A 24,322-nucleotide genomic window follows, 5' to 3' on the forward strand; every position below is an offset into this window, starting at 1 on the left:
GCAAATGTCAGTCTTTTTCTCCTCTAGAACCATACTAATAGATATCTTAGGTCCTCGTTTCCACCCACAATTGAATTGGAAACAAAAGTCTCCTTGCTTCAATATTTTAGAATAAAAGTTGTAAAGCTTCTATTGCAGATGAAAGGCCCCTACATTTTTCTGCTCCCATAAGCGTACATGAAATAGTTAATGATAAAGAGTAGTAGGAAGTGATGACTGATGACGAAGAGCTCCTAGAAATATCCTCTAAGCTCAGGGATCAGATACAAACAAGGTTAGGCGTAGATGGCTTAAGTGCCCTGGCCAAATCAGGATAAGCTAACACATTAACCTGGAAGCCTTTGCCAAACTCTTAAACAAGTTTACCTCACAAAATCCCCTCACCTTCAATCTAGGAAACTTTCCAGTGTGCCCTTCAGAGTCACATGAAGTTGCTGTCAAGTGTCTTAAGTGTCTCCCTTCCCCTTAACAGGTTCGCCTTCTGGGGGCAAGATGGGGCGGTGGAAATAAGGCTGCTATCTGTTCTCAAGGTTACTCTCTTTCTCCAAGAGGGCAAGTCCAGCAAAGAACTGACTCAGTGTCTCTGAGAGGAGAGCTGCACTCGGACAAAAAAAGATCTCGGGAACGAAAAGCAGATGTAAACAGATTTCCACAGCAACGCTGATACAATACTATGTCTTCCCTGACCTCTCCAATGGTTTTCTCAAAAGTGACTGAATCCTCTCGCCCCTCTTTGTCAGCGAGCTTCTGTTGTTCCTCACAATCACCACGCTCTCTCCCCGCACACCACCACCCACAAAGGTGACGGCAGACTGGCTGCTACAGACTCTTAGGTCCATTGCGGCCAGCTCCGGTCTAGGGCGGTTGCCTGTAAGGACATTTGACGCCGAAAAACCTAATCTCCCATGTCTCATCTGTCAAGCTATTGTGCCTCCAGGGACTGCAGAACAGGTGAGGGCGCCTGGAGGCAACCAGTTCCCGTACTGTCTGAAGGGGCGAAGAGAGGGTGCCGGGGTGAGGGAAAGGAGGGCGGACGGCGCGATAAGGAAGGCAGCGCGTCCGAAGCACCCCCCCTCTCTCAGGGATCACCTTGCGCTGACCTAGTTGAGCTGCGCAGGACGGAACCGCACAGGGCTGGGGAGAAGGGCGGGGCGGCGGGGGCGGGGCCATAGGTGGGCGGGGCCTCGAGGGCGATATTGCTGCGCTCGCCGGTCATTTGCCGGCTCTCCAGCCGGAAGCGTCGGGGAGGCGTTGGCGGCTGCGGAGACCGCGGCGAAGGCGGTGCACGTGGTGACGTGCTACGGGGGTGCGGCGCGCGCGGGCCGCCGCGGCGGCAGTGTCTCCGGGACGCGCGTGGAGGGCGGTCGCTCGGGGCTGCTGTGCAGAGTTTCGCCGCCTGCGGTTCCAGCGCGGCTGTGCCAGCGAGCGAGCGAGCGAGCAGGTCTAGGCGACTTCCCGGTGCGCTCCCGGCCTCACAGACTCCGAGGAGCTGTGGGCTCTTCCCCTCCTCGCTCGGTCACTCCCTCCTTCGCGGCCTCGAGGCGCTTTCGGTTGGGCCGATTCCCGCCCGCTTCCTCCTGCTCCCCGTTGAAGCTCCAGAGATGAGTTTTTTCATCTCTTTAGAGATGAACCAGGTAATCTGCGCTGGTCCCACTGACGAGGCGGGGGAGGAAGGGCAGGCTGACTCCGAGCTGGCGCATGGAGCGGGCGGCTGGGGTTTGAGGGTGGGAGGCGCGGAGCGGTGCGGGATCCCCGGGGTGCAGGAGTCGGCAAGTCGCCGCAGTCGCTGCTCTCTGTGGACGAGGAGCCGGCGCCGCGCGGACCCCGCGCTCCAGGCGCTGCCGTGGTTGTCCGGTCGCGTCAGCGGCCAAAGGCGGGTGGCGGGCCGCCTCGGATAGCGCTGCGGCCGAAGAAGCAGAGCGGGAGGGACGAGAAGTTTTGGGTTGAGGGGGTCCTCGGGGGGGCTGGGTCAAGACCTTCCGGAAGGAGGGCGCGGGAATCTCCATTTCTGCTGTCAGGAACCCCGCCTAGTGTGTGTGTGGGGGGGGTGTCTGCCCGGGGTCTGGATTCTCTCCTGAGCCCTCGCAGGACCCGGCGACTGTGGGAGGGGAGCCTACCCAGGGCCCAGTCGGTGCTCCCGGGTCTGGGGTAGGGTGGCACCGCGCTCCCGATCGCCGTGGGCCGCGGGTCCTTTGTTCCCGCTCCACGTTGCCCGCTTTTCTTGCCAAGCGCGGGGAGAAGGGGGCGGGAGGAGGGAGGGAGCTGCTGCCCTGACGTGTCGGCGCTGAATGACTGCGGGCCGGGCCAATCCCGGGCGGGGGTGTGCAGACGCTGGGCGCCTTGCCTCCTGGCCTTCGGAGTGGTCTCCTGCCGGGCCGCGCAAGGATGAAGGCCTGGGACTGCAGGGCTCTCCGGGCAGCCACTCGGGCCCTCGCCGCTTTGTTTCCCATCCCCGCCGCACCCCCGCACCACCCCCCTTCCCCCCTCCCCCCGCCCAAAAAAATCAGCAGAGAGGTTTGTTCTTTTTCCGTCCTTCTGCGCATTTTGCGTAGCGACTCTGGTTGTAAGCTCATGATGGTAAGAAACTATCAGGCAGTAGGATCAGATTGAGGGTTAGCCCTAGGGAAACTTGAACCACAAATACTTCAGAAATTTTACTTTTCCCCCAATACAAATTAGATCTATTGTTTGAGCCCGCTGCCGTTTCAAAAACTAGTAAGTAGAAATCGTAGAAATCAGAGGCCGATTAAAGGATTTATTTTGTTACCCAGTATCTGTTGTCAGTGATGGAGGGCTGGAACACCCTGGCATCAAGCTGTTCTTTGAGGACTGTGTGTGTGGTGACCTTCTGTCCACTAGTAAATAACAACTCGGCAAGCTTAGTACTACTCTAAACAGTTCAAGTGTAGCAGGGACTAGGCTGAGACAGTATTTTCTTTCAATTATTCTAGCACTGGCGGTTAAGGAAAAGAAAATATTGATGAACAGCTTTAGGCATAATCATGCTGAAACTTCTGAAAGATGCTGAAGGAGCAGTCATTATTTGTGTATCAGAAGGTGAGGCGTACACTATTTAGAATTGGGTTGAGAATACCATAATTTAATACCAGCTGGCAGGCTACTTGTCAAATGTCTGTAATTTGTAGTGAGAGAGAAAACTGAACTAGCATCCCTGACCTAAAAGAGACCCAGAATGATTTTCCTCTGTATTTTCCTAATATTTGAAATCTCTGTCATTAATTAATACATATTAATTTCTTAATTTATCTTAACTTGTAGTTCTGTTTTTCCACCTCTTGCCCTCAAAACAGCATTCCAGGTTTGGGTTTTAAATTAGTGTCTTTTTGCTACTTCCTTTGGAGTGGGGTTTTGTTTTTTCTTGCTTGAAGAATGTTTTAGGTGGCAGTTGAATATATTTTGCAAATAAGTGTTCCGGTTTTTTATTGTAAAATGTTTTTCTGTTGGGGAACTGTCTTAATCATTCATGTTAGACGAAGTACTCCTAAAAATCATTTCATTGACTTTTCAACATTATGGTCGTATACTCAAATCTACAAGAAGGTTGGGAATCCCCCTACCTTGTGCTTGGGAGTGTAAATGGAAGAATTAACGAATAAGGGAGTGATTTCTGTTTTCTGTCAGAATCACAGAAAATACATTCTTATATTCACTGGTGAACTTTAATTTGTTGTTGCTCTTGAGTCGCTAAGTCTTGTCTGACTCTGCGACTCCATGGACTGCAGCATGCCAGGCTTCCCTGTCCTTCACTATCTCCTGGAGTTTGCTCAGACTCATGTCCATTGAGTCAGTGACACTATCTAACCATCTCATCCTCTGCCACCTTTAAGCAGAAATTTTAATTACCACCTTGTAAATGATTTCGAAACCTACACCTCACTATCCTTACTTTTGGCATCAACCTGGATGCCCAACAGGTGCATCAGCTGTATAAATATCCCAAAGCAAATTCCTCTTTTCCTTCCCGACTTTAAGCATGCAGTAAACTAAAAATGTCTGTTACACTTTTTGAGTTCTAAGTTTGATATTGAGTTTTATAATAATGCCAAATATCTTCTCTAAAATATCAGTTGCCTTGGTAGGATAAGCAAGGGTATAATAATTTCCATGTTTTTTACCCATTCCTCTAGACCACCTCCACGTTTCTGCTAGTATCTTGTGCCTCTGTGCTAAAAATTCTGCTCTGTCTAAATCATCTTAATATTGATCTCTTACTTCCTCTCCTACTATTTACCATATGCATCCTGCAAACTGCAGTCTGTTGAAACAGACATTGTTGCAGTTTCTGGAATATTTGTGCTTTCCCATCTTTTCCCCCTTTTGTGTGAACTGTTTTCACTGCTTGGCTTGTCTGTCTTTCTGATTGGTCCGTGGAGTGTGCGAGGCTGGGGAATGGAGTTAGCTCTGTTGTGTCATGAACATCGCATTCCAAACTGTCTGCCATCTGTTTGGAGCCATAAGTGTATGTGGGATGTAAGAACTACAGAACAACGAGGTTAATGGCATGGAGTGGGTGAGTGAGTCTGGTGAGTTTTGGTGTATATAGATGGATCATTTCAGATATTGGGAATCTATAACTTGTAGTTTTAAAAAGATTTGTAGATTTTCTTTGTATTCTAAAGTCTGTTCTTGAAGTTGGCTACCCTCAAAAGATTGCCTTGAAGCTTAAATAAGCTTGTAATTTGCCTTGAGGTTTTTTTAGGATGCTTTAAAAGTTTGATGATAACATTTTATCTTATTCTTACTGAAAGCCCAAGAATGTTGAGGGAGATCTATGGCTTTTTTTTTTTTAAACTTCTCTTTGATAAGACTTACTGAATTGTATTTGGGTTAAGCTAATCTTTGGGGGAGCTTTGGTAACATGTGAACTCCTGGGTTTTACTAAAGCAGTTGAATTATTTATATATGAGTTGTCTGTCTCTCTTTCCTTGCACTGACCACATTAAGAAACTGCAGTGTATTTACCAGAATATATTGTACTTGACTTCAGTTTTCATTTTAAAAGTGGATTTGTCAAATGTATTTTTTAAATATCAAATAAAATTCTAAATTTTATACTTTTCTATAAGCCTGGGATGTTGGAGCTTTTGCCTTGGCTTTTCAAATATATAAAAAAAAAAATTCTCCCCTTCTCCCCACATGTTTGTTCCATCGAGTTTCATAGACCAGATGAAGATCTGTGAATTTGTGGAAAGGCTTAAAACTTGGTTTGCCCATGCTGACTTCAGTGAGAGTGAATGTGAACTTTGAAAGACATGGTTTTTTGCAGGCAGAAGTTGATGTGACCTCCTCCAGTTTGGGGGTGGGTGAAAGAAGGGGCACACAGTGAGGCCACAGTAATTAAGTTTATTGCATTAATTTAAATGTCAAGTGAACTTGAATTAGCCTTTGAAATCAAGTAGGGCTGTACTAATCAGCAGACATCAAAGAGATGAGGTTCATATTGAGACTTTGCTTTACTAGAAAATCACCTAGTACTACCCTGGTGGCTCAGATGATAAAGAACCCACATGCAATGTGGGAGACCTGGGTTTGATCCATGGGTTGGGAATATCTCCTGGAGGAGGGAATAGCAACCTACTCCAGTATTCTTGCCTGGAAAACCCTCTGGACAGAAGAAGAACCTGGCAGGCTACAGTCTGTGGGGTTGCAAAGAGTCGGCCATGACTCAACGACTAAATAGGTGCTCTATTGCAGAACTAATAACATTGTACAAATGTGCATGGCAAGAGTTGCTCCAGATTTTCTCCAGTGACGTGAAAGTTGCTCAGCCATGTCTGACTCTTTGCAACCCTATAGACTCGGCCATGGAACTCTCTAGGCCAGAATACTGGAGTGGGTAGTCTATCTCTTCTCCAGTGGATCTTCCCAACCCAGGAATCAAACCGGGATCTCCTGCATTGCACGCAGATTCTTTACCAGCTGAGTCACAAGGGAAGCCCAAGAACACTGGAGTGGGTAGCCTTTCCTTTCTCCAGGGGATCTTCCCAACCCCGGAATTGAATCGGGGTGTCTCACATACCAGGCGGATTCTTTACCAACTGAGCTATTTTCTCCCAAAGGACTAAAGTGATTTTTAACCATCTGGGTTTCTGTTGTTGTTTTCCAAGATGAATTTTAGGTAGAACTTTGGCACTATCAAATATACCCTCAGAGATCCTGTGAGTGTGATTGCACAGCACTGTGATAAAGCAGTCACATGAGTTTTTTGGTTTCTCAGTGCATATAAGAGTTATGTTTATAGGATACTTGGGTCTGTTAAGTATCCAAAGCATTATCTTTAAAAACAACTTATATACCTTAATTTAAAAATACTTTATTGCTGAAAAATGCTGACCATCGTCTGACAATGCAGGGTTGCCACAAACCTTCAATTTGGAGGGGTTGGCGGGGGGTGAGGGGGAGCAGTGTTTGTCAAGTACAGTACTTTGGTGGTTTAGTCACTCAGTCGTGTCCGACTCTTTGCAACCCCATGCACTGTAGCCCACCAGGCTTTTCTGTCCATGGAGTCTCCAGGCAAGAATACTGAAGTGGGTTGCTATGCCCGCCTCCAGGAGATCTTCCAACCCAGGAGTCAAACCCCAGCCTCCTGCATTATAGGCAGATTCTTTACCATCTGAGCTACAAGGGAAGCCCAAAATACACTACGGTGAAGTGCAATAAAGCAAGTGTTTGTGTATAGATGCCGTTTTTTTTTATTCTTGATTAAATCAAGGTTAGTTTACAAAGAAATACTGAATAAAACCAGTCAAGGCTTAAAATACTAACAAATCTCCATTTGTGTTTTGTTTCTGAGAGGGCATACACTTACATCATTTCTAACATAACTTGCATAGAAAGGTTCCTCCCTTTCACCCTTGCATAGATTTTCCTAACTTGGGCTAGGTCTTGGCTGGAAATGTTTAAGGTTTCTTTTAGATAGTGCGTTCTCTCTGTACATAGAATTAAGAAGAGCTGAATTAACTAATCTAGATGCAAGTGAACAGCAGAGGAAATCAGTATTACACGATGGTATGAAATAGTTTCATTGCAGGTATAAGCATTGACAACAGTCCCAACTGAGGTCCGAATACTCAGGTTTCTTTGAGATAAAATCTAAGCTATGGAGAAACCAGTGAAGGCATACAGGATTCAGGTTGTGCTACTGTTGAACTTAATATGGTAATTTGTTGAAATAGAACTGGATTAGCCTTTAAGTGGGTTCTGGGGTAATAGACCATTCATATTAACATAATTGTTTGAGTTGTGGGTTTGATTGATATATAAGAATCCAGGTAATTTTAAGATTTCCATTTTTAAAAATATGCACATCTTTCAAATAATTTATTTAGTTCTGGTTTGCAGAATTAGACACTGGTATAAAAGCAGTTCAGGTAATTAGCTTCCCTGGTGGCTCAGAGGGTAAAGCATCTGACTACAATGCCAGAGACCCGGGTTCTATCCCTGGGTCAGGAAGATCCCCTGGAGAAGGAGATGGCAACCCACTCTAGTACTCTTGCCTGGAAAAGCCCATGGACTGAGAAGCCTGGTAGGCTACAGTCCATGGGGTCGCAAAGAGTTGGACACAACTGAGCGACTTCACTTCACTTCTTCAGGTAATTAAAAAAATAAGAACCAGCGGACTTTGACACTTTATTTAATGGTGTGAAAATAAGGGGGAAAGAGAAGGTAGGAGGATTGAGTGTGATTTCCTTGCAGATTTGATTTGAACTATAACTTTCTGTTGGTAGTTTATTACTGTATATGAGAAAAAATGATCACATAAAGCACAGACATTAATATTTTCCATTTTGTTTATTTAGTTTGTTTCAACAAATAACTTATCTTTATACAGGTTTCTAGGCTACTTGCTTTGGGCCAGGGGAGGGGGGGGGGGGGGGGGCGGCGCGTCGGGAGGTGGTGGGAAGGATACAAAGATAAACAAGACAGAGGCTCTGCTTTCAAGGGACCTTGAATCATGGAAGATAAGCAGGTACACAGCCCAGAATAGACCAGCTGGAAGATCACACAAACATACTTTCAGAGAGGGTGCAGTATGTGGAGGATGGAGAGAAACTATGTTCTCAGCTGGGGGGATCTGGTGGGGGCTCTATGAAGGTAAGATGTCATCTGCAGAGGCTGTGTTAAGGGTATTCCAAGAAAATAAAACTTGAACAAAGGTACAGAGATGAGGAAGTACGCAGAGCATGTTTGGGAAACAGAGTATCTGGTTTGAGTGGAACATTGTGTACACGTCTGGAAACAATGAAGGTTACTGCTGGTTGGTGAAAGCAGACGGATCACGTGTTTGTGTATTAATTAGAATCTCACAGTAACAAATATTAGAATTAACCAATATTTACATTTGTTCTTGTATATCTCACTTAACTGATAAGTTACTAGCTCCTGCCCTCTGGGGAGAGTTTTGGTTTGTTTTTCAATCCCAAGTGGTTGCAAGTTAAATGAAAATATTTATGTATAGTTACATTTGTATTATATTCTGTATTGTGCCATTTACCTTGAAATGTCTTTAAGATCAGGACTTAGCATGATCTGCCTAGATCAATTACATTCTTTGATCATTCTGAATATCCAAAAATTTTCATTATTACAGATTATGATGCATGATTATCACAGAAGAAATTCGTGTCTATAGCTTTAAAGGACTTGATTACATCATTTTCAAGCCTGATAGTTTTGGAATCACCATTAGAGCTTAAGACTCCTCTGCCTTCACTTCAACCACCTGTCTTCATACTTCGCCGAAGTGCTGAGTTTCCTTTGTCCGTGGATTATTTAAAGCATCCCAGAAATAACAGTTCTCACCAGTATAGCAGGTAAGTGAATATTCAGTGGTCAGTGCACACATTTTTTTTTCCTAAAGACTGTGCCAAGTACACCAGCATCCTTTCATAATTTTTTTAAAAGGCGGAGAAGTCAATAGTATTTGTAGAAAAAAAACTTTTTTTCTATTGTTTTCTTTTCTGTAAACTGTTTTGAATTTAAATAAATCACTTACTTCAAACTGAACCCTTCTTTTACCACTTTTTGATGATGTATTTTGTGTAGCCATTAATCCATTTGTTCACAGGAAAAAGTGAAATGAAAAAAATTTTTTAAAGAACATACATTTCTAACATGTATTGTTATGAGACAAGTAGTTTAGAATAAATGAAACATGGAAAGGGAACAGAATTTTTTAAACTATTTTAATTTTATTGGCGTATAGTCAGTTTACAATGTTGTTAGTTTCAGGTGTACAGCAAAGTGATTCAGTTATACATACACATACATTTTCTTTTTTAGATTCTTTTCTCCTATGGGTTATCATAGAATATTGAGTAGAGCAAAGGGAACAGAATTTAAGTTAGTCTTATATCAGTTTTTCTCATTTGTGAGTAAAGGAGTGACTGTAGCCCCAGTCCAAGGAATCTGTATGTAATGACCACTTCACATCCTTCCAGACTTTTCAGTTGCTTGTTGTATGGATTTGGGGAGGGCTTGGTTTCCATTTTCTTCCCCTTCACAGTGTGTGTACTAATAGAAACCTGGCCAAAATTGCTAGGATATCATACCACTACTGTACGAATTCCTAAAAAGACTTAGGACCAAAGTATAGGGGTACAAAGGCTTGGACATTCAGTGCCAGCGTTGTTTTAGCAACGTTCTTGTGTGATAAATTTTTATGTATTGTTGATAGGATGGAATTTGAAAATTAAAGATACTGTATTACTTTTCAAAATGTTATAAAAATCACCATTTATAAGTAAAAATAACTTGGCTTTATTTCTGCCCTTTAGCTAAATTTAAAAGGAAAAATGATTCCCAATGGATATTTAATGTTCGAAGATGAAAATTTCATTGAATCTTCTGTTGCCAAATTGAATGCCCTGAGGAAAAGTGGGCAGTTCTGTGATGTTCGACTTCAGGTATTTAAAACTTAATTGGAAACTTACAGAACTGATCTTTCATTACTGAAAACCGTATGTTCCTGGATTGACTTATTTTCTTTCTCATAAGAGGCATTTAATGAAATAAATTTAAAAGACAATGATTTACCTAGAAACATAAGATGAAGGATACGATGTAGTAATTAGTTAGAGAAATACATAGTCCACAGTGCTTCTAATTTTAATGCCTGATGTTGCAGGTCTGTGGCCATGAGATGTTAGCACACAGAGCAGTCCTGGCCTGCTGCAGTCCCTATTTATTTGAAATCTTTAATAGTGACAGTGATCCTCACCGAGTTTCTCATGTTAAGTTTGATGATCTCAATCCGGAAGCTGTTGAAGTCTTGTTGAATTATGCCTACACTGCTCAGTAAGTTCTCTGAAGTACATCATATAACTAGGAAATGAAATTCCAAGTCCCTCTAAATTTATTTAAGAATCTGTGTTTTAAGGCCATGGTATGATAAATGATATAGAACCTTTTTTTTCCAATAGGTTGAAAGCTGATAAGGAATTAGTCAAAGATGTTTATTCTGCAGCAAAAAAGCTGAAGATGGACCGTGTAAAGCAGGTAGAGTAACAGAAGTAATATACAAGGAGTAATGTTACTAGGGGGTCTTACTTTATATAATTAGTTTGTATAATTTGTCATAAGACATCTGTTGGTCTCAAGAACTTGAAAATGACCCCTTTTCCTCCCTAGAGATGTGAGTATGTATATAATTTTAACTGTTTAGCTATAGTAACGGTCACACTTCCTCTTAGATAATTCAAGCTACAGTCTTGCTCTTTCAGTAGCCTTCTCTGGTAGGGTATCCATGTCAGTCTCTGATAACATGAATTAAAACAGTCTTGATAGTTCTCAGTCATATAATTCATACCCTTAATTCTTGATTCTTCTACATTTCTCAGTTCTTCTTTAGAAGTTTTTTTTCTAGAATTTAATGCCACTGAGAAGTGGCATTAATAATTTATAGAAGAAAAAAGCTTTTAATCCTGTAGTGTAGGGGTCAGTAAACTGCAAGCCTTAAGCCAGCTGCCTAGTTTTTTAAAGTTTTATTGTAACAGAGCTCTCCACTGCAGGTGGTCTATGGCTACTTTCTGCCTGCAGTGACAGAGTGGAATAGTTGTGAGAAAGTAAGGCCCACAAGCCTAAGCTGCTTACCATCTGGCCCCTTAGGAAGAAGTTTTCCTGTTCCCCTCCTCATGTCATTCTGCTTAAAAACCCTTCTGTGCTTATAGCACATGTCCTTCAGGTTAGCATTCCAGGTTCTCCCTGATTTAATTGCTATTCCTCCAAAATATTTCCTGATTTTCTTATCTTTTGTTCTAGCCAAACTAAACTGTTGCAGCATCTTGCCTAGTACCTATCTGCATTCAACATCATTTCCCCTCTAGAGGCCAGTTCAGATAATTTCCTTTATGAAGCCTTGTCTGTCATTCTAGTGGGAGATACTTCTCTGAACATTTCATGTACATTTTCATAGCATTTCAATTTGTTGCATTTTAAACAACTTATGTATTTGTATGTTCTTCTTTGATGTTATTGTTTATATACATGTATCCTTGGTAGCTCAGACAGTAAAAAATACACCTGCAATGTGGGAGACCTGGGTTCGATCCCTGGGTTGGGAAGATCCCCTGGAGAAGGGAACAGCTACCTACACTAGTTTTCTGGTTTGAAGGATTGCATGGACAGAGGATCTTGGCAGGCTACAGTCCATGGGGTCACTACGAGTCAGACATGACTGATTGACTTTCACTTCACTTCATTCTTCCTACAGTTTAACTTGTTCTATTAAGGCAGTGAGTTTTGTTGATTAATTTTTATATTGTCTCATAGTACTTACAAGGAATATTAAATATTTGTTAAATAAAGTGTGTGTAAATGTTGACACTTTGTATTTTTTTCCCCAAGGTTTGTGGTGATTATTTACTATCTAGAATGGATGTTACCAGCTGCATCTCTTACCGAAATTTTGCAAGTTGTATGGGAGACTCACGTTTGTTGAATAAGGTTGATGCTTACATTCAGGAACATTTGTTACAAATTTCAGAAGAGGAAGAGTTTCTTAAACTTCCACGGCTAAAGGTAAAATATATAAAGATTAAAGATGTGAAGGTAAATCTATAAAGAGATATAACTATTTAGTTCCAAGAATGTAATCTTTGTTCATGTTTCAAGCAAGTGAGTAACGATTATGAAAATGACAGTCCATTGAAGTGATGTTATTTTTAGCCGTGTAAAGGTTTCTTCCTACCTGTTTGTTTACTTTTCTTTCTTTGGCTACTGGTTTATAATTCTTATAAATTAGAATAAATGTATGGAGTGTAATGGGCATCTGTGACCACTTTGTTATGAAGTAGAGAATTAAGAGCCTCGACACTGATCTGTGTCTGTTTTTCCCCACTCTAGCTGGAAGTAATGCTTGAAGATACTGTTTGCTTGCCCAGTAATGGCAAACTGTACACAAAGGTAATCAACTGGGTGCAGCGTAGCATCTGGGAGAATGGAGACAGTCTGGAAGAGCTGATGGAGGAGGTTAGTTTTAAAGTAAATGGGACTCAACAGTTACTAAAAATACTTTTGCTATAACATGAAGGATTCCCTGTCACTTTTATTTTATAACAATGACCCTAAAGAATTTAAATTTTGCTATAGGTACCCCTAAGCTGAGAAACAGGGGGGGTGTCCAGGTGAGCTGAATGAACTGTTCAGTTTGGTCTTCTGCTTTTCTTTTTTTTATTTCTTTGCTTATTATGTGCTGTTAACTTTCTTTAAAGTAGCATGTAATTTGCTTTAGACATGGGAGGTGGTACTGAAATTTTCTGTAGATTCTTAATTTTTCTTCACAGGTTTTTGCTTTAAATTTGACAAGTAGGTAAAAGCTTCTAATGGTTGTTCCTCCCCATTGATTTATCTCCCCATAGGTTTATTAACAAAACTAGGATACCCAAGACTGAAGAAACAAGAAGAATCCTCAAGTGTATTGACACGTAAAGAAGCAGCAGTCCTGCCCCAGTTCTCCTAAGAAAAATCCGCTGTGGGCAGAGAACGATGATGATTTAATGGTGTTTACTCCTTTACAGGATTCTTATCTTTAAAGCTTTGTGTCTTTCAATGGTGTTGTTCATACATAGAGTCACTCACTTAACTTGGGCTACTTTTTAAAAAATACACAAGGAAAAATCGACGGAGAAATGATGGGAATTAAACATGCAGGTGAAACAGTGGAGTTGACCTTGAGTTTATCCCTCCACTTAAGCCTTTCAGATACACGAAAGGCTTATTACCAAACCGGTTAGGCCTTTAGAAACGCGGTTATCATTATACTCTAAAAAGGCGAAGAGGTGATCTTTAAATTCTGTCTGGTTCCCCCTTGAAAACCAGATGCATTAACCATGTGTTTGCATCGTTAAGGGAGGCAGGGAGGCAGCTGCGGAGGTCGTCGGAACTCTTGCATTTGTGTTGTTTCTTATCTCTTTTTTTGACATCGCCTGCAGGACAGAAATATGTTCATACATATTAGGCCACTTATCTTCGAAGGTGTAAACCATATTTAGTGCTTTATTGTAAATATGTACATTCTTTAAGAGTGTATATATTGTACTGGTCCCTTTTTTTTTCTTAATGCTGTATCATGGAAGCTATGAAAAAAAATGAAGATTTCTTTCAAGCCAGCCAAGCCAAGGATTCTTCAGCCAGTATTAGAAGATTCTGTATCTTATTTTTTGCTTTTTTTTATTTTTATTTTTACCACCATGACATGTTTTCTTTACTTTGGGGATCCTGCCAGAGTAAGATGTCAAGAATCCAAGAAGCACACTGGAGGTTGCCGTGAGGCGTGGTGTGATCTGCATACTAGTGGAGTAGCCATGGAGACAGTAGCCACATGGGTGTTCTGTTGCTGTTTTGCAGGTTCAAACCTTGTACTACTCAGCTGATCACAAGCTGCTTGATGGGAACCTACTAGATGGACAGGCTGAGGTGTTTGGCAGTGATGATGACCACATTCAGTTTGTGCAGGTACACAATGCACATCTGAGGTAACCTCAGGTTAAAGTTTGATTAGAGCATTTTATAGTCTACTGAAATTTTCCTTTAATAAAGGAAAGTGAAAGAACATCATTGGTATAACTGGACAGAAACATTTGCGGGAGAAAAACCAGCCTATCTTTCTTAGCATTACTACCACTTTTGCCACATAAAAAGAAATTAGCACAGCAAACTAGGAAACCCCATTTAAATTTTGTGTGTGTGTCTCGATCAAATAGGATTTTCAAATAGTAAGAAAAAGGGCCAATAAGATGAAGCAACATAGAAATGCTTTGGTTTTTTGGTTGGACCATAAAAAATAGTTGTCAGAGGAATGACTGTTAAACCTAAGTTTTATAAATCCAGGTACAAACTTTTTTCGTTTATGGGCAAATAACAGAGAAAAGTGTACAGATCATAAGTGTCACATGGTAAACCCCTTGGTTTAAAAACTTATTGGATGAAGAAGAGAAGATTTCAAGCGTTCTGTAAGCCTTCCTGTTGCCTGCTTCCCAGTCACTTGCCCTACGCTACCCCAGGGGGAGCCATTATCTGAACTTCTGAACATTACCTTAGTTTGCCCATGCTTGAAATTTATGTAAATGGTTATAGAGTATGTATTGTTTTTGTTTGGCCTTTAGCTTAGCATTGTATTTGTGAGGGGTGAACTATAAAGTAGGCTGAGTTGACCCAAATTAATGGATGTTTCCCTTTAGTAATTAAAAGGTAAATGGTAGACTCAGAAAACAACCTATATGGTGATGTTATTAGGTGTTCTGTGTCAGTAGTGGCTGGACATTTTTATTTTCACAGAAGTTTTTGGGTGTAAATTTGTGCATTCTGAACGTTGAGGCTATCTTTCCCCTTGTCTCCAAACATCATAGGTTGACTTTTTTTTTTTTAAAGTACTCTTTGATCAGGCAGTGGTTGAATGCCTACTAAGTAGAAGGCCATGATGTTACCTAAGAGGGCCCCCAAACGTGTAAGAAACAGTTTCTGCTTCCAGGACCTTACAGGAGGAGGTAAATCAGAACAGACTAATAAGCATTACCTACAAAAGACATTCAGGGAGGGTGGAACAAGAGAGGAAAAACCAGGGAAATTTCACAGTGGAGGCAACATTTGAGCAGTCTAAGGATATAGAAGAGTTTGCAGATAGAGGCGTGTCAGGTAGCAAAGGATACCTGGACAAGGAGATTCTCTTGGAGTTGCAGGTCTCACAACTGGAAAAGTCGGTAAATATAGTCTGATTGGGGCTTCATACTTTATTCTACAAGTAGTGGGGGGCTTTCAAAGAATTTTAGACAAGGGAGTAGAGTGAACTGAACAAACACATTTCACAACTTTAATAATAGTGAAAAACTGGGCAACGGTCCAGCAGCAGGGGGACTGGTCAAATTATGGTTGTTTCCATACTGCCGAGATCTGTAAGTCCATTAGTCGTATTTTAGACAGTGAACTGGTAGGTGGCATTCTCTGGGTTGTGGAATTCCAACTGATTTTGGTGAGGGGGAGGGTGTGGTTGTTTGTCTTTTACTTACTAAAAGCATCAAATCCTTCTATTTTTTATGACCAGGTGCAGAGGATAGAGGAAAGCTTGTGAGACCACTCTGTAGACTATTACAAGCAGTAGTAGTGGTTCAGGTTAAAAAAAAAAAAAGATGATGAGCCTTGATTTGAGGAGAAGGGAAAAGGGTAGACTAGATGTTTCTAGTTGCAAAGGTCCTTAGTAACTGTTTGGGAAAATCAAGGAAAAGGAAGAATTTGAGGGTGAGCAGGATCCTGACAAGTGTGACTCATTCAAAGGACGTGCCATGAATAGAGATAATGAAGTAAGAAGGAAGAGGAGACACTAGGCTTTAGAAATAGGAAGTGAGGTCGAGAAGTAGCCATTAGCCTCAGAGTGGTGTTCAAGCTAGCTAACATAGGAGAAAAAAGTCTGAAAGACTGAATTGTTGACTATGTTAAATCATACTCAGAGGGGATGTAAAAAGGTCAGGGGTTTCTCATCTACACTGGTTTTAAGGCAGCCACTCTGTAACCTTTAGTGGTTGTAATTTCCCAAAAGTTACGAAGGTTAAGATTAGCTTGAGAAGTGATGGTGGCTGGAAAAGCCACCAGGGACCACCCCCCTGGGGAGGGGAGTTCAGAGGCAAAGTGTAGGCCAATGGGTGTGCTGATGGGAAGAGTTGATATGGGAAAGTTTGAAGATAAAGCAAAGAATTAGGTTTGAAAATGTCTGGAGTTGACCAGCATTTCTGTATAAGGCTTGTAGTTAATAACACTAAGTAGTCATCCTTGTTACCATGCTTTTTTCTTTCTCATTGATTTTTCTCTCAAAGCCGTACATTAGAACAGTTTTCTTAACTGCAGTAAAAGCCATCATCATCTTGTGTTACTTTGGCTTCCTTTTTCCCACAGATTGGGATAGGGTTTTATGTACCTTGTAACTGCTATTAGCAGAGGATACAAACAAGACTATCATAGTATAAAAGAGTGGCTTTATACTCAGAATTCCTAATTTTTATTTTTATTGTTTTATTGCCTTAGGCATTGTATATCTTCTGATTTTCAGTATTTTTGTCTATCAGATGGATAAGTGTATTGCCCTTCCTGAATTAAAAAAGATGATGTGAATAAAGTACCCAATAATACCTGGGTACATAATGTGTAAATGGAATTTGATAAAAACCATTACCATGATACATTCTCTGTCTTCTCTCAAAATAGCCTCTGTACTGCAACCACATTTGCTGAATTGCCCACACCAAACTTGATAGTTTTTTCCCAGCTTCAAGTAGCTACCAGAATCTTTTTCTCTATTGTCACATGTCCTTCTTCTTCCACTCTAAAGAGAAATTTCCTTTAGAGATCCTACCTACCCATGTGGCTTTGGCCCTGGGGACCAAAATAGAGGAGCAAACTTGGCCAGGTATTGAAGGTGGTACCTGTTCATTCAGCAGACACTTCCTGCCAGGGTAGTCTTGATTCTTCCGATGCCTTGTGATCATATTCCTTAGACGTATTTAGGGCTCAAGAAATTGGAAGAAAACCATCAAAGGGAATTCGTACACGAGGGCACAGTGTAATCACAGTCATTTGGAAATTTGCAGCTTTGCCCGTTTCTCCCTCTTCTATGTTCCTGTGTATTCCTTTATGAGTGTTTGATTCTGTTAGTGTTACTACTTTATTAATATCTGAGTACCATTTTTTACTTTTGTGTTTTGATGTTGTTTTAACTTGTCTCGGCTTCCCTGGTAGCTCAGATGGTAAAGAATCTGCCTGTAATGTGGGAGACCTGGGTTCAAATCCTGGGTCGGAAGATCCCCTGGAGAAGGGAATGGCAACCCACTCCAGTATTCTTGCTGGAAAATTCCATGGACAGAGGAGCCTGGCGGGCTACAGTCCATGGGGTCACAAAGAGTCGGACACAACTGAACGACTCATACTTTTACTTGTCTAAAAAAACACTCTATAATATCTTTAGGGCAATCCTAAAGAAATACAGTTGTAAATGTTTCTTGTAGTTGCCACTTTTTTCCTATAAAATAACTTTCAGAGATTGGATGGATATGTCTGCTCACTTTTGCTAACATTGTATGAAGGATGATACCAGTACATATGATTTAGTTAAGTTTAGCAGTTTCATGGAGATAGTTAAATGTATTCTTTTAGTTAATTCTTGCTATTTTAGATTTATAACATATTTCGGGAGGTTCTATACTTATTTATGTGGATTATGAGGGAGGAGGTTCCTTTTGTTCTTCCCTTGAGTACTTTTCTACTTGATCTGCAATGTTTTTTTCATTGTTGAACTTGAGCTTTTTCTTGATCAGGGTAGGTACAGTTGTTTCCTTGTCAAGTGGAGGTGGAACAAGGCCAGTGACAACGTGTCAGCCAGAAAGTGTTGGTTTGCGTTCAGTCTAGGTGTGCTGTAAATGTCATGCGTAAGTGAAGGGTACGAAGTGTTTTTTCAGTGTTGTGGACTAGCTCAGGAGCAAAGGTACACCAGGTATGGTCTTTGGCTAGGTTTCTGTAGCTGCCTTTTGATTTTGCAGAAAAAGCCACCACGTGAGAATGGCCATAAGCAGATAAGTAGCAGTTCCATTGGATGTCTGTCTTCTCCAAATGCTACAATACAAAGCCCTAAGCATGAGTGGAAAATCGTTGCTTCGGAGAAGACTTCAAGTAAGTGTATTACACTTGTCAGATTGCCTTTGGTTTATTTCTTTTTAAGAAGGAGTTTTAAGTTAGAACCATATCAAGTTGATCGAGGAAAAAATTCAGAAGCAACTAAATTTGGAAAAGAGTAACAGGTCATCCCTGTCTGGAGTCTGGAGTCCAATGCAGGATCACCACAGCAACCGAAAGTAATAAAAATTGCATCTTTAAAAACACAGAACTCTTGTGCTTACAGATAACACTTACTTGTGCCTGGCTGTACTGGACGGTATTTTCTGTGTCATTTTCCTTCATGGGCGAAACAGCCCACAGAGCTCACCAACAAGTACTCCAAAACTCATTAAAAGTTTAAGTTTTGAGATGCACCCAGATGAGCTCATAGAGAAGCCCATGTCTCCTATGCAGTATGCACGATCTGGTCTGGGGACAGCAGAGATGAATGGCAAACTCATAGCTGCAGGTAAGAACAGAAGGATGAGTGACTTAGCCAAAAGCTTTAACTGGCTAAGTCTCTTAAGCAAATGTTTACGCTTGCTAATGACGTGCAAATTTTGGAAGACAAGGTTTAATATGCCTTCTGTGGCATTCCACTTGACCACATTCTAAGATGACAGAGTCACTACTGTTGTAGCGCCTCATCTTCAAGTTAATGTCTGTCTCTAATTCCTTAAAAACTATAAAGTAAGTAGTTGTGTCCTAATTTTCAAGCCAAGATAAAGCAGTTTACCTATACTGATAATTTTGTCATTCAGCTCTAACAAGCACTTAGTTAAAATGGGGCCTTATTAAGTTTGTGGATGAAAATTCTTTACCTCATTTTGTACAGATTACTTGAAACATTCTAGACCAGAAACCCTGGGCCAGTTTAATATTTTAAACATAACTGTTTGTGGTTCTTATACCAGGTGGCTATAACCGAGAGGAGTGTCTTCGAACAGTTGAATGCTATGATCCACACACAGATCATTGGTCCTTTCTTGCTCCCATGAGGACACCAAGAGCACGATTTCAAATGGCCGTACTCATGGTAAGTATATTATTTTGCAGGAAGCAGCAGCCCACATTTAGCATTTCTGCTAACTTCACAATGGCAGAAGTGCTCATCTCTCGCTTTGGCTTAGGGCCAGCTCTATGTGGTCGGTGGATCAAATGGTCACTCAGATGACCTGAGTTGCGGAGAGATGTACGATCCAAACATGGATGACTGGACTCCTGTTCCAGAATTGAGAACTAACCGCTGTAATGCAGGTAATACTTTCCTGCTGAGATAATCAAATACTTAAACTGTACTTAAGCATGATGATTAAGTTATCCATTTTTAACCTTACTTTATACTCACGTAGGAGTGTGTGCTCTGAATGGGAAATTATACATCGTTGGTGGATCAGATCCATATGGTCAAAAAGGACTGAAAAACTGTGATGTATTTGATCCTATAACAAAGTCATGGACGAGCTGTGCACCTCTTAACATTCGTAAGTTGATTTTCTTTTTTTAAGTATTTTTTTTTGTAAGACCTCTGAGTCAGCGGTATGTGCAGTGCACACTTACAGTTTTGGGGAGATACAGTAATAGTTTTGGTTTGACTTGATCTTACAGGTAGACACCAGTCTGCAGTCTGTGAGCTTGGTGGTTATTTGTACATAATTGGAGGCGCAGAGTCTTGGAATTGTCTGAACACAGTAGAGCGTTACAACCCTGAAAACAACACCTGGACTTTAATTGCATCCATGAACGTGGCTAGGCGAGGAGCTGGAGTGGCTGTTCTTGACGGTGAGTGTTGGGATTTGGAAAGTTGAGGAATGGGTAGTGGCAAGAGTTTGTTTTAAAATTCCAAGAGAATGTCAGTAATAACTATGCACTGTTGTAATTAAGAGTTCAGAAGCAGCCATCGTTTCTGACACAGTGAAGGTTGGTGGTTTGTCTTTTAGAAGTTTCTAATAATCAGAGACTCGGTACTGGGTATATAGCATAAATATATTCACCTTCTTCCATAAATCATACTCCTGATGCATTATCTTGGAGTTTGAGTTTGTTTCTTTAGAGCAAGAATTTGTAAAACAAAGGAAATACAAATCATCTAGTTTACTCCATGCCGAATTGAAAGCAAAACAAGTCTTTCCAAATCATTTTATATAGACAGCTTTCTTTTCGCTTCCATTTTATTGATTTACATATTTATTTTGGAACAAAGCTTGTGGCTCTACTGGTAAGAGCCTAAGTGTGGAGGCACACCAGTAAGTAGCCCACTGGCCTGCAGCCTTGGGCCTTGGGAGCCTTGTCAATTCTTTCATAAGTACATGGACACAGGTAGGCTAAGTGACAATCAGATGAGAAAATAAGGATTTTGAGAATCCCCAAAAAAGTTTTTTCCTAAGCTACAGAGAATATTTAATGCTAACATTTTATTTGAAAATAATTTAACAATTTAACTGCCTATGTATATTTGAAAATAGTTCATTTCATTGCCTGTTTCCAAGAATAAATTTCTGTAGCAAAACCATTTTATATAGTTGGAAAGGTCTAGAAAATGTTCAGTTATTTAAGCCTTCTTTCCTGTAATCTTCATTCTTGTGCACTGGATTAATAGAAAACTTTCCAGTGCACTCTAGGCAAGTTGTCTAACTTCTGGGTTCTTCATTTCTTCATCTGTGATATGACAGTAATAGAAACCACCTCATAGAACTGTTGTGAGAATTACACTTCCTTTAAATTGCCTGACTTACATGTGCAAATGGGCTTTTATCAATTTTATTCCATTGTATTCCCAGCTTCTAGGGAATGCTTGCCACATTTAGTTAGGATGAACGGGCTTTTCTACCGAGAACCACTGATTTTAGCAAAAGACAGATTTAAGGGTTTCTTTCTTAGCCTCTCCAGATTAACCTTGTCTCTTCTCTCTCAGGAAAACTGTTTGTAGGTGGTGGCTTTGATGGTTCTCATGCCATCAGTTGTGTGGAGATGTATGATCCAACTAGAAATGAGTGGAAGATGATGGGAAACATGACTTCACCACGGAGCAATGCTGGGATTACAACTGTAGGGAACACAATTTTTGCAGTGGGAGGATTTGATGGCAATGAATTTCTGAATACGGTGGAAGTCTATAACCTTGAGTCAAATGAGTGGAGCCCCTATACCAAGATTTTCCAGTTTTAACAAATTGAAGACCCTTTCAAACTAACAGGCTTAGTGATGTAATTGTGTTTAGTAGAGGTACACTTTGTGAATAAGGAGGGTGGGTGGGTATAGATGTTGCTAACAGCAACACAAAGCTTTTGCATATTGCATATTATTAAACATGCTGTACATACTTTTCGTGTTTATTGGGAAAGGAATGCAAAGATGAAGGTCTGTTTTGTGTATTTTTAGGACTACTTTGGTTACTTTTTGGAAGTTGATATTGTAAAAGAATAAACCAAGAATTGATTGGGAACGTCATTTCAAGAAGTCCCCTCTCCTCCACATTTGTTTTGCCAGTTTGCACATTAAATGACTCTTTCTCCTCAAATGTGTATTATGGGGCAAGAGGGGTAGGGTAAGATATAGGCAGTTGGGTTTTTTCAAGGGCCCTTTTTCAGTAACTGGAACACTCTACAACAAAGAGACTTATTTAACTAGATGACAGTGACTATTTTTGTTTTTATTAAAAGGAAGCTTACATGCCTACCAAGGTTTAATCTTTTATGATTGCCTTTTTATAACTTTTTGTATTCTTAGCAGAGTACTTTCTTTACCTGTTGAAGTTAACATGTCGCAGGTTCAAATTACTGAAGCAGAGTGGCAGTCTTAAAAGTATGCAGTGAGGTGTTTTATACTCACAGAATACAAACTTCAGAACTTTTGCCTTAGCTACAGGTTTTTTTTTTTTCGAGAATGCAATACCAATGTTTATTTGAATGGGGTTGCTGAACAGTAACATGGCTGTGATTTTTATTTGATACACTGTTTTTAAATACTTTGACTTCTTGGGGGTGTATTTTATATAGCAAAACACTCAATATTATATATAACAGTAAAGAACAGTGAAGTATTTTATCTTCTAAATAATTCCTATTTTTTATCATTAACAAAACAATCCTAAAATAGCAGTCCTTGATTGTGGGGAAAAAATTACCTTAAACTGTACTGGGTTTATGAATGCAGCCTTATCAGAACTCTGTCTTTGTTCAGTTTGTCTATTCATTCGGATAAATACTGGTTGGAGTGGTGACTTGGTATTGTGTAATGCTACACATGTAACTTACGGTGCCAAAATTAGAACATCCTAATGCTTGCTGTTGATGCAAACGTATTAAAGGTACTTTGCAGGAAATCCTTGCACCATGGGATTATTCTCCAAAAGTTGTTTGTATTCTTTTTCATTACTAAAAGTTTTGGGGGGTGATTTTTAAAATTTTTTTCCCAGTAACAATGAGCTTAAGTTATTTGTGGGAAAATACTTACCTGGTATCTTACATCTGAAATAAGGACTGTTGTTTGGGGGGTTTTTTTGTTTATTTTTTGCTTTTCTCTGAGAAGGCAAAGAGGCACATGGGAATCTCATGAGCCACCTGGGACCATATGACTATCCAGTGTCTTAAGTTGGGTTAAGAAGAAAATTAGTTTTTTCCCCAAGTGTTCCACTGGTGCTTTGACACCTTAGTTCACTCCTCTGTTCCACAAAGAACCACCAAGAAAGGAAATCAGTTTGCCTGGTGGCTCTGTAGTTCCTGACTATCACTAGTTTCATTCCAGACTGAAACTAGGTTGGCAGATTTGAATCGGACTTTTTAATAAGGTTCTGTGTATGTTTTATTTATTTAGCACAAGGAAATAAAATTTTACTGGAGGGAGTCACTATGATATCCTTGAAATCACTTCTCAATTCCTAGGTAACATGCTTAATGCAAATAATATGTGGGAATATTTTGGTCAAAGTTTTATCATATTACCATTGATGCCACTGGTAGCTAAAATTATGTTCTTTAAGTATATTTTGAATATAAGAAGTTTCCATAAAGGGGAAAAAAAAGTGCTCATTGAACAGTTGTTCCTGTTTATCTGCACTTAAAAGGTTTTTTTTTGTTTTTTGTTTTTTTTTTAAGAGAAGGAGAAAATGGCATAGCTTAAGTATAAGTTAAAGAATTTGTTTTTGTTTTTTGCCAATGTGGGTTTCAGAGTAGTTTAAAAATATTGGTTAATAACCATTCTCAGTCGTAATAATGCATGAAACATACCCGATTCTTAAAACAGTAGCAAAAACTATAAAATACCTGTTTGAATTAACAAAACAATTGATTATACTCAAGTATGAATTTTCTTTTATTGTGATTTTCAAGGATAGGGCTTTGATATTTGGCCTCTAAGTATGGTCTTACATATTTTACCATTTTCAACATGTAGAATTCCTTACATAATCATATTTTAGGGAGGATAATTTGGAAATATGATTAGTACAAGAATCCTTGCTAGCGAGGGACAGGGAGGCCTGGCATGCTGCAGTCCATGGGGTCACAATCAGTCAGACACGACTTAGTGACTGAATGACAAGTATACCCTATAATCTGTAAAAACCCTGTAAAATTTTGAGAGAGTAGGCAAAGGAGACATATAGGACATTACTGCATCTCCACAGTTACAGTTAGAAGACTGTGAGTCACAGAAAAGAGTCTCCATAGTATTAGTATTTTTTGTATCTTGCTTTGTTTCAAAAAATTTGAAGAGTCTCTCACTGAGAAAACAAGGAAATACCAATATATGAATCTCATATACTTAGTAAGGCCAGGCCACAAATTTGGGCCTGTTAGCAGGAGACCCACTGAATAAATCATCTGAAGGTTAAATAACTGTGAAGTACCAGTTTGCTTCATAAAAGACCAGAAGTTTCTCAAGAGTCAAAGACTAACAACGATAAACTGAACAGTAAGTATAGTATATACAGAGAGGGACGTGCTCATGGCTTCTTTTACTAGCACAATAGCTAACAAAATAGGCTTCTGTTAGAAGCTCAGTACTCTATTGGGGGTTCAAATAAGGTTGAGAAGCAAAGTTCAGTTATTAAGCTGGGTATGTCTAGGGTTGATATCTTGTAGGAATACAAGAATCTAAAAAGGGCATATGTCTGAATAGATGGCAAAACATTTGCTCAGAGAGAATAATGGGACTAATATAATTT

The 24,322-nt window shown here is 40.4% G+C and overlaps 1 protein-coding gene across 1 annotated transcript; it reads left to right on the forward strand.

Annotated features, from left to right (window-relative positions):
- The first annotated feature begins 1,340 nt into the window (after positions 1-1,340).
- On the forward strand, positions 1,341-22,496 carry IVNS1ABP (influenza virus NS1A binding protein). The gene is made up of 15 exons (XM_070384804.1): positions 1,341-1,634; positions 8,612-8,834; positions 9,798-9,926; positions 10,148-10,317; positions 10,443-10,518; positions 11,866-12,039; positions 12,364-12,489; positions 13,867-13,974; positions 18,042-18,171; positions 18,401-18,625; positions 19,071-19,192; positions 19,287-19,413; positions 19,509-19,640; positions 19,765-19,938; positions 21,071-22,496. Exons 3-15 carry the CDS (start codon positions 9,816-9,818, stop codon positions 21,322-21,324), a joined length of 1,929 nt encoding a protein of 642 aa, XP_070240905.1. The 5' UTR covers positions 1,341-1,634; positions 8,612-8,834; positions 9,798-9,815; the 3' UTR covers positions 21,325-22,496.
- The last annotated feature ends 1,826 nt before the right edge of the window (positions 22,497-24,322 follow it).

This window comes from Bos mutus, chromosome 16 (genome assembly GCF_027580195.1).
Source record: "Bos mutus isolate GX-2022 chromosome 16, NWIPB_WYAK_1.1, whole genome shotgun sequence".
NCBI lineage: Eukaryota > Metazoa > Chordata > Mammalia > Artiodactyla > Bovidae > Bos > Bos mutus.

What these genes read in the sequence shown, in the direction of transcription:
- IVNS1ABP (XM_070384804.1), top strand. Translation starts at nt 9,816, where the DNA reads ATGATTCCCAATGGATATTTAATGTTCGAAGATGAAAATTTCATTGAA. An exon ending in AGATGGACCGTGTAAAGCAG is followed by an intron (nt 10,519 to 11,865) that starts GTAGAGTAACAG and finishes TTTTTCCCCAAG; the next exon opens with GTTTGTGGTGATTATTTACT. An exon ending in AACTAACCGCTGTAATGCAG is followed by an intron (nt 19,414 to 19,508) that starts GTAATACTTTCC and finishes ATACTCACGTAG; the next exon opens with GAGTGTGTGCTCTGAATGGG.